This window comes from Topomyia yanbarensis, chromosome 2 (assembly GCF_030247195.1).
Source record: "Topomyia yanbarensis strain Yona2022 chromosome 2, ASM3024719v1, whole genome shotgun sequence".
NCBI classification, from domain to species: Eukaryota; Metazoa; Arthropoda; class Insecta; order Diptera; family Culicidae; genus Topomyia; species Topomyia yanbarensis.
Genome location: NC_080671.1, coordinates 79,490,026 through 79,499,918, shown reverse-complemented (window position 1 = coordinate 79,499,918; position 9,893 = coordinate 79,490,026). Strand labels below are relative to the sequence as shown.

Below are 9,893 nucleotides of genomic sequence, written 5' to 3'. Positions count from 1 at the left end.
CAAGCTCTTCTACATGACTTTTTGAGTCTAGGAAGGTTTTTTGTAGAAGCGCGCATTACTCGAAGTGGATAAGGGTTAGGAGCGAGCCAGTTTTCTAACTCATAGGTAATACCGTCTGAGCAGAGAATTATATCTAACACCTCTTCCCTGCCAGATCGTGCAAATGTTGGGCTACAATAAGAATATACAGATTTGTAAGGCTCAAGTATTTCATTAATTTTTATTTCTGCTATAGTATGACACTGACCTTTTGAAATCATCTGACATTGGCCCGGGAACAGCGTAGCAAGCTCATAAAAAGTATGGAATGCGGCGATATATCAACCCAGGTAACCAATAAACATGCTACATGCATCTTAACGGTTATCTGATAAGCATTTAAGTCGTTATAAATACTATATAAAAGTCGCTTTTGGCAAAATATACGGCTATATTACTGCTGTGCCATGAAAATATTTTTTTACTGCTGTTGTGCATTCAGAATGCTGCTTACTGGCAAGAAGATTTAAAACAGTTTTTTTTAATGCTGACTAACAACAGTTGTGCATAACGAATGCTAAAATACTACCAGAAGCATCTGAAATGCAAATTATATGCTACTTTACTGCATACACTAATGCTTTTTAGTTACTTGGGAAGCATTGACGTTTTGTCTTTTTTTAGATGTTGGATATTTCTCCACAATAACTTAAATAGCTGTTTTTTACTGTATTTGTACATACTATATATTTCATAACATAATAAGGAGTTCTTCCAAAAACGAGTAACAGGTATTGTTATTTCCAACGAAGAACCGCACCCGCTATTCAATTTCGTGAAATCGCCTAAATCGTTCGCACCACACACATACGCTTTTATAAAACTTCTGATGAATTGCTTCAATACCATCCATGGTGATGCCCATGGTGATGGTGATGATGATGAGGATATCCATATCCACCATAACCATAACCATAATCTACGTAACCTCCGTAGCCACCATATCCATACCCAGGATATCCACCATAATACCCAGGACCACCAAAACCACCGCCCCCACCGTACAAGTCGATATCAATATCGATTTCACCAAACTGTCGCTTTCGGCGTGCAGTATTTTCATTGACGTTCGCTGGTTGCTCATTGATCAGCGCTATATCCACGGGTATGATGGCCGGGTCAGCTTCGGGAACCTGGACTGGCTGCTCATCGGCAGTTTGCTGTTCGGGCAGTTTTTCTTGTGCTATTTGTAGAGAAGCAGTGCCCTGTGTAGCTGGGACTACTTCAGACTGGGGAAAGGCAAAGGATGTTGAGGCTACTAACAACAGCATCAGACACTGGACGGAATTCATTTTTGTGATTTATTCTGAAAAGAAAAGTCACAGAATATAATTCGTGAATGCACAGTTTTAAACAATCTTTATCTGAATAATAATTGATAAAATTAATTTTGCTTTCAAAGGAACTGCAGTCAAGTTTAACACGACTTTATATTGGCGGTACATTCTTTATTTCACATCCCATCTATTGCATTGTTTCCATTAATCCTACTAATCCTTCTAGCGTGTTATTCAATTTACACGTGAACATCATTTCTTACTAACAATGCAGCAAGCAGATGACTTAACTCGAATCGAAACTTCGCCTACACGAAGACTGGTCGGTAGATTACCTTGCACGGGTCTTTAACGACTTCAGTGTCAAATAGTTACACCTAAATTGACATTAAAGTGGCACATGAGTTAACAAATAAGCGAGGTTTGAAATCTCAAACAATTTCTAATGAAACATCCTACAAAACCTATCACGAGAGTCACTGACCACTGTAGCATTGAATCACAAATCAACCACACTGTGGTATATACGAATAAAAGAACACACCTTAAATTTTCGATTGGCGACGCTTCGAAAAACACTCAGACTCAAGACTTTCCAGCATTCGTTCCGAAACTGATCCTTAACTACGCGTCTTTCAGTTCTGTGATGTTCTTTTATACATCAAAACGAGCCTCTTGAGACCGAAGCCGAAACCAGACAGACAGACGAACAAATCTGTGTTTGATGACACAAAGTTCACAGGTATCGCGAATTTCCGTGCGAATTTCCTCCCATTTGTCTTTGCACTCCCAAGGTGCTGTGCGCCACGCGGAAGCGGTTTATTCCGGACACATCGTTAATGTTTAGTGAGTTGTAATTATACCTACTGTTATCTTCCTGTGGAGCGTTTAGCAGTTTTCGTTTCTATGTTTTTGGTAAATTTATTCAACAACCATAATCACACCTGCATAAGCTTTGTTCCATTCAACTTTGTGCGGCTAGCTCAAATTCCCCAACGAGCTATTATATCACGTCACTTTTTTGAATATTTTCGACCACGGGTGAATTATTTGTCATGTTGAAGTCAAAATCTGAGCAGCACGTTAGTGATAATATCGAAGAGGAGAATTATTAATATTTCTTACAAGTAAAACTTAAAGTTCAATAACTTAAACTCGAATATATTCATAGAGTGTCTTCGGCGGAATTGTTCGCATGGATATTCTCCACAGACTGACAAAAATAAGAAATAAAAGATTATATATTTATCACGAAGAGATAGAAAATTAGTTTCCTCGATAAAGTTTTAGAGATACTTTCAATAAAGAATTTTGCTGAAACTTGAATGTATAGGACTTAATTTTTATGATGTTTTAAGCATCTCCTATGGTGACCCCTTAAAATTAGTTTTTTTATTAAACTTTTTCATTGCAAATTTTCGTGCAAATAATGTTCAAACCAAATAAGAAGTATCAAAATAAAAAAACCCGTTTTAATCCACCTAGTGGTGCAATTGTGCCTTTCTCATTTATTCAAACTAGGATTCCATGGCTGGTTATGTTTAACATAATGGTGGAAATGTTTATTAGATATTCAGTGTGATTTAAATATACGTACAACGAATCGACAGCTACGAACTTGAGTTGCTATGTGTCGACGCTGAAACACTTGAAACCAGCGGCGGATCCAGGAGGAGGGTTTAAGGGTTTGGACCCCGCCAAAAATTTTCAACCTTTAAATTAGTTTTTAAATTAGTTTCTCAACTCAAAATCATTTGAAACCAAATGTTTCACTGGTTTTTCAGACCCACTAGAAAAATTAATTCTAGAGGAATTAGTAAATTTTATTCGAGTAGAAGGGTATTTGATGAGGGAAGGGCGGTTTAGGGAAGGGTGGTGAGTGATGTGGGGGGGGGGGGGCTTACCGTATCTCCCTAACTACGACACTGTTAAAATTCAGAAAACCTAGGAAAGTCAAAAAAAAAATTGGGCGGGATCAAGTTGACGAAGTTCAGAGTGATTGCATAACCTTTCCATAGGAGAAAGGCAAAAATGTGAATTTGCTATGTGTCCGCACTTTTAAACTCGTAACTCCGGAACCGAAACTTGGACTTTAATGAAATTCAATAGCAGGAACGTTGTACCTTTCATTTGAGACTAAGTTTGATGAAATCGGTTTAGCCATCTCCGTGTAACCGATGTGCATATTTTTGGTCACATACATACATACATACATATTACATACACACACATACATACGCACTCACACAGACAATTGCCGAATTCGACGAACTGAGTAGAATGGTATATGACAGACGGCCCTCTGGGCCAGGATTAAGTTGACGATGTTCAGAGTGATTGTATAACCTTTTTATAGGAGAAAGGCAAAAATACTGTTAAAAATTGTGTGTTTTATTTACACCAACTTCAACTACATACAAAAAAGAGAGTTGCGAACCGAAAATCACGATCAAACACTTTTTTGAATGCCTAGCAAACCCCTCAGGTTTGCTCAAAAACACAAATAGTGTTTTCGTTTTGCCTTTCTCATATAGAAAGTTTATGCAATCACTCTAAAAATCGTCAACCAAATCCAGTGACATATGCCATTCGACTCAGTTCGTCTGTGTGTGTGCATGTTTTTTTTAAGTTTAAGGCTCAAGTTACCTCAAGGCTTGGTAGTATGCGTAAGAAAAATTGTGTTCAGCTTTGCCACCAGATTATCCATTTAAACCTTTTCAAAACTCTAAAAGAAGAATATCAGTCGATTTATTAGATCATCACGATTCAATTCATGCAAAATATCTGCTGGAAAAACCATCGGCTTAGCTGGAAGGTGCTTTTGAAAAAGTGGCTGTGATTTTTTATCACACTACCACACCGAGCTGGGGTACGCAACACGACTGCGCAATGAAAAAACCACAGCCACTTTTTCAAAAGCACCATTTAGCTAAGCCGATGGTTTTTCCAGCAGGTATTTTGCATGAATTGAATCGTGATGATCTAATAAATCGACTGATATTCTTCTTTTAGAGTTTTAAAAAGGTTTAAATGGATAATTCGGTGGCAAAGCTGAACACATATTTTCCTACGCACACTACCAAGCGTTCAATTCTAACACATGCTTAAAAAAGGTAACTTGAACCTTAAAAGGTTAAAAAAGCTTCAAAAGCTTGGCCTGTAGTGTATTGGCACTGTGTGGGACTCACGTTCGTGCCTAACCACTAAAAACAACCCTCACTTTTTTCGCCCTTCTTCCACACGGAACTACGACAATGTATTACTTCGTGAGGGGGGGGGGGGTGGGGGGGGGTTGTTGTGCTTTCGTCGTACCTCTTTCTTCTGCTTTATTTCGGAGCCTCACTTAGTTCATGGAGTGGCTCGACCTATGAGCTTTGATTTAACTCTCGACTCTTCTCTCGCCTCTTTCGTTCATCTATTACGTTGCCGTTTAGGTCTCGTCCTCGTGAGCCGTTTAGGTGCTGATTCCTTGAGCTATTTAGCTCAAGTTTCCGTGAGTCATTCAGCACCCGGCCTTATCACGATCTACATGGATAGTCTCCAACGGTGAACTCACCCTATTCCAACCGATAGTTTCCTGACGGAAGAAGTTCCTCCGACACCGATACTCGCTTCCTTGAGCTATTTAGCTCCCAGCTTTATCGAGATCAACTCGGATATTATCCTATTCCGACTGAGAGTTCTCCGGCAACGGGATTTCTCTCGATACCGGTGTTCGTTTCGTAATCCAATTAGCTCCCCTTTTCGTCACGATACTGTCGGGTAGTCCACGGCGGCGAAACTACCCCACCGTGAATTTGAAAGGCGGAAGATTGCTCCCGATACCGATGAGCCATTTAGCTCCCCGCTCCGTCTACCCGGTCTAGTGCCCGGCGGTGAACCTATCCTTCTCAACGGGCCAGCCAGTAGGTGCTGAGGTCCGTCCAGCGATTCCGGGTGGAGCATAGCTTCCGGTTCACTGGCGCCCAAACAACCCACTGCTAGCTATTCGACACGGTCTACTCGGTCTAATCCTCGGCGGTGGATCTAGCCTACCCACGAGCTGCCCGGTAGGGTGTCGAGGCCGATCCGGCAATTCCGGTGAAGCCTAACGTCCGGTTCACTGGCGCCCCGACGACCCAAGCCCGGTGCTATGTCGCGTACTACTCGACTGATCCCTGGCGATGGACCTAGTCTACACCGTCGGAGAGTTCTCCTGCGGCGGCATTTCTTCCGAAACCCGATTTGTGGTTTCCCGGCGGCGTTCTAGCCAATGGCGCTACTTTGTTGGTGCCTTCACCACTTCCTCTGCAGCTCGGAGAGTATACTCGTAACCACTCTGTTGACAGCGTCCCAGATACGCTCGTCCTGGCACATCTTTTCGACGATGTTGCCCACTGGCATACTTCTACGAACTTCTTCGAACCTAGGGCATTCAAATACCACGTGTTTCGGTGTCTCTTGCACGTCCACACACTCCGGGCAAAGAGGTGACGAAGCATGTCCAAACCGATGCAGGTACTTCCGGAAGCATCCGTGCCCGGATAAAAACTGCGTCAAATGGAAGTTCACCTCTCCATGTTTCCTATGTACCTAAGCAGATACATTTGGGATTAGTCGGTGGGTCTAGTTTCCTTTCTCAGCGTTGTCGCACTCTTGTTGCCAGTTAGCCAACGAGTCCGGTCGGACCAGTCTCCTTGCATTACGTGTATTTTTCCGCTGGTAGCATTCCACGTCCTCAGCCAGAGTGATGCAGATGGGAATCATCCCGGCAATTACGCAAACCGCCTCCGACGATATCGTTCTGTACGCACTCGCGACAGGAACAGCCCTTAAGCGAAACGTACTTGTCAACTTCGTCCGGTTCCGCTTTGAGTTTAGTGCAGCAACCCAGGCCGGTACGCCATACCTCAGTATTGAGGATGAGACACCCGCCAGACGTCTCGTGGTGCCTCTTGCTCCTCCGTGATTCGGCATGATCCTTGCCAATGCGTTAGTTGTCCTCGCAGCCTTCTCACATACATAGTCGACATGGCTGTTGTAATTTAACCGATCGTCGACCCAGGTGCTTCAGCGCACGCATTGGTGGGATGGATTGTCCCCCGACACTGATCTCGACATGCTGGATTTTTTTACAGTTGCTGACCAGCACCACCTCGGTCTTGTGGTGAGCCAGATGCAACTTGACGTCAGCCATCCAGGTTATCACGATGCCTATTGTCTCTGCCGTCAACATCTCCACCTCTTCAAGAGTCTTGCCGGTTATCGTCAAGACAACATCATCTGTAAAGCCGACGATCTCAACTCCCCGGGACAGTTCCAGTGTTAACACTCCGTTGTACATTATATTCCAGAGCGTTGGGCCGAGTATGAAGCCTTGAGGTACTCCCGCCGTGACCCTAATCGACCTCTGCCCCATGTTCGTTTCGTAGACCAGTACTCGGTTCTGGAAGTAACTTTTCAGAATCTTACTTACATTACTGTGCAGCGCTACGATGATGGCCCCCCACGTAGCACTGTTGGACGCGTTTTTCACGTCTATCGTTACAACGGCGCAGTAGCGATTACCCCTTCTCTTTTCCTTCAATGCTTTCTCCGCGTTCGTAATGACTGTGCGGATGGCGTCCACCGTCGATATCCCTTTCCGGAACCCGAACTGTCTCTGCGATAATCCGTTCTCACTTTTAGCGTAGGTCGTCCACCTGTTAAGGATATGTGTGTGTATGTGTGTATGTGTGAATGTGGAAAAAATGTCACCTCTGTATCTCAGAGATGACTGGACCGATTTGCACAAACTTACTCTCAAATGACAGGTCAACAACCTTCCCATCGGCTGCTATTGATTTTTTTTTATTGATTGGACTTCCGGTGCCGGAGTTACGGGTTGTATTTTTGATGCCAAATGACTTTAAAATGCATGAAACGTTGAGATTTGATTTAATCTCGAAAAAATTTTTTTGACGAGAATTGACTTTTTTGGAATTTGGCACATTTTTGCCTTCTCATGTAGAAAGAATAAATCACTCTAAAAATCGTCAACCTAATCCCGGCTAATTTTTTCGACTTATATAGGCTTAGGTAGGAGTATGCAGTGAGGGGTTGCTACTTTAAAATTAAAACTAGTTTAAAATTTCTTAACAAGTTGAACATTTTCGGCAGGGTCCGGACCCCTCGGATCTTCCTCCTTGATCCATCGCTGGTTTCAAGCGATGTTTCAGTATCGACACATTGTATCTTAAGATCGTGGCTTGTATTGTATGTATGTGCAAATCGTACTGAATATATAATATACATTTCCACCATTGTATTGAACATAATTTGCCATGGAATTGTAATTTGGACAAATGAGAAAGGCACAATTGCACCACTAGGTGGATTAAAACAGGTTTTTTGGAGCGAGCGTCCATTCGGCGCAAGCTTAGTCCTCTGACTAAGTTAGTGTCAGATTCTGATAAGACGATGTCGAAGCGCAAATTCCATAACTAATTTAGAAAAATAATTGTTCGAATAATTCCCAAAGCGTGGCGCTCAAGTTATTAAGAAGCCAAGAGTCTTAAATTATTTTTTCTAAAAGCTTTGGGACGGATAATCGACCATAATACGAGGAACGTAGGCTTAATTGAGTATCCACTGCACAAAATACAGCATGTACAACAGCGTGGGAAATCCACAATCACTTGCTTTACGATATTGTTAGCAACATTGAAAAGGCCTTTTCACTCAAGCAATCTAGCTTGGGAGTGCTTAGCAAGCTTAGTAACCGCATTCTTTGTCGGTTAGTGAGACAGGCAGATATAAGAAAGTTGAGTATTTTCGGCAATCTTCAGGGTAGAGTTCAGTCACATTTGCTATGGAACCTGGTTGCCGACAGCTTGTTGGAGAAACTCAATGAGTTTGGATTTCCGACCCACGGGATTGCTGACGCTTACCAAATATTAATTACTAAAATAGTAAATAATAAACATCACCCGTATTAAAAAAAATCTTTTGTGATTACTTATCGTACCGAAACTAGCTTTATGTGCAATTTTAGCTGAAAAGAAGCATGTTTTAAAATATTTGGGTGAATGTTGCTGTTAGAATATGGATGTTCTTATCATTTAATTATATTTAGGGAAGTCTGGGGTAAGTTGGCGGAATCTTTTTTTCTCCTTTTGTATTAGACATATGGCGCTGTTTATAGTCCTGCACATTCTGTTTCGCTCACGTTAAACGTTAAGTTTTCGGGCATACTAGAGTGAAGAGCCCATTTTAGTCGTATTAGGGAGGGTGCCTCACCTTTTAATTAATTACTCGGAATACAATTGGTGCAATGCATATGAATTGGCAACAGAATCTTTGCTTTCCAATGCGTTGAACAAAAATGGCTAACGCTGCTCTAATCACCAGCCTCACATGGTTAGGGTGAAAATAGGCTCATTACCCTGAGTGAAGTTTTTAAATTTCAGCATTTTTGTTATTTAGAACTAGTTCAAAGCTATTCCACGAATGACTAGACTTTTCGATAGCGCGCGAAAAGAACTTTCCGTGGAGGTATATACAATATACGTAACCACAAACAAAATTGTTCTTTTTTGTTTGTTTACTTCGGAATTTCACCTGAAGAATCTCGAAAATTTACACTTTTACTTTTACTTTACTTTACTTTACTTTACACTTTACTTTTACACGACCTTCTTAAATTAAAAAATAAAATATGATAAGTGAAACCATCGCCAACAGACACTGGTCTCCCCTAATATAAATTAGAAGTCCATAATTAAACAACCAAAGCACTCGAAAAAAAACTCCTTAGCTTGGGTAATTTGCGTTCTGGTGGAGTCCAAAATATAAATCATCTAAATTTGTAACTAGAAGAAAAAAAGTTTTTGTTTTTTATTCGCCCAGGCGCCCAACACCGCCTCTAGGCGGCTTACTTATTTTAAGGCTTTAATGAAAAATCCACTGCTTACATGAATTATTAACATTATTTTCGTTTTTTTCATCACGAAACCCACCTTCAAAAGTTTTTTCAAGCCAAATAAAAATTTGGGCACTAGAGGGTTAAGAAATAGTCTGTGTGATGGAACAATAAACAATTAATGCATCTCAGCAAATTCTACAATTCTTTCTTTGATTCCATTCCATTATATCTTTTTGTTTCGACGCAAAATCCTCGTTTTATATGCAAAAACAACGATTTCGAACCCACTACATTTGTGGTTAGGTCATGCTGCGCTAACAATTAAATTGCAGCGAAATGAAAAGCAATAGTTATATGTCAAATAACAATTAGATGGAGCAGTAGATACTAGAGAATGTTAAGGGGCACCAAAAGAACAATAGTAGCGATAAATATAGTTGATTAATAATTAGAATAATTACAAAACTCTCCAAAAAATGCTAATTTTGAATTGTTTTACTAGTAAACAGTCGTTTAGTAAACTTAACTAAAATATTTGTACATACATCGAAATTCCTTTCTCAGCTTTCCAATTAAACTTTGGAAATAACGATATAAAGCATATTTTTTGGATTAGAGTTTTTAAGCAATTGTAAGTCGATTACAGAAAAAAAGTTTAGTAATGAAATTGCAATGAAACGAGAAGTAATAGGAAT

The 9,893-nt window shown here is 40.8% G+C and overlaps 1 protein-coding gene across 1 annotated transcript; it reads right to left on the bottom strand.

Moving 5' to 3' along the window:
• Positions 1-759: 759 nt before the first annotated feature.
• On the bottom strand, positions 760-1,936 carry LOC131683928 (shematrin-like protein 2). The gene is made up of 2 exons (XM_058966339.1): positions 1,861-1,936; positions 760-1,345 (listed from the first exon to the last, which is right to left on the bottom strand). The coding sequence occupies exon 2, from the start codon at positions 1,329-1,331 to the stop codon at positions 879-881; it is 453 nt and encodes a 150-aa protein (XP_058822322.1). The 5' UTR covers positions 1,332-1,345; positions 1,861-1,936; the 3' UTR covers positions 760-878.
• Between the last annotated feature and the right edge of the window lie 7,957 nt (positions 1,937-9,893).

Coding starts and splice junctions, on each gene's coding strand:
- LOC131683928 (XM_058966339.1), bottom strand. CDS start 1,331: ATGAATTCCGTCCAGTGTCTGATGCTGTTGTTAGTAGCCTCAACATCC.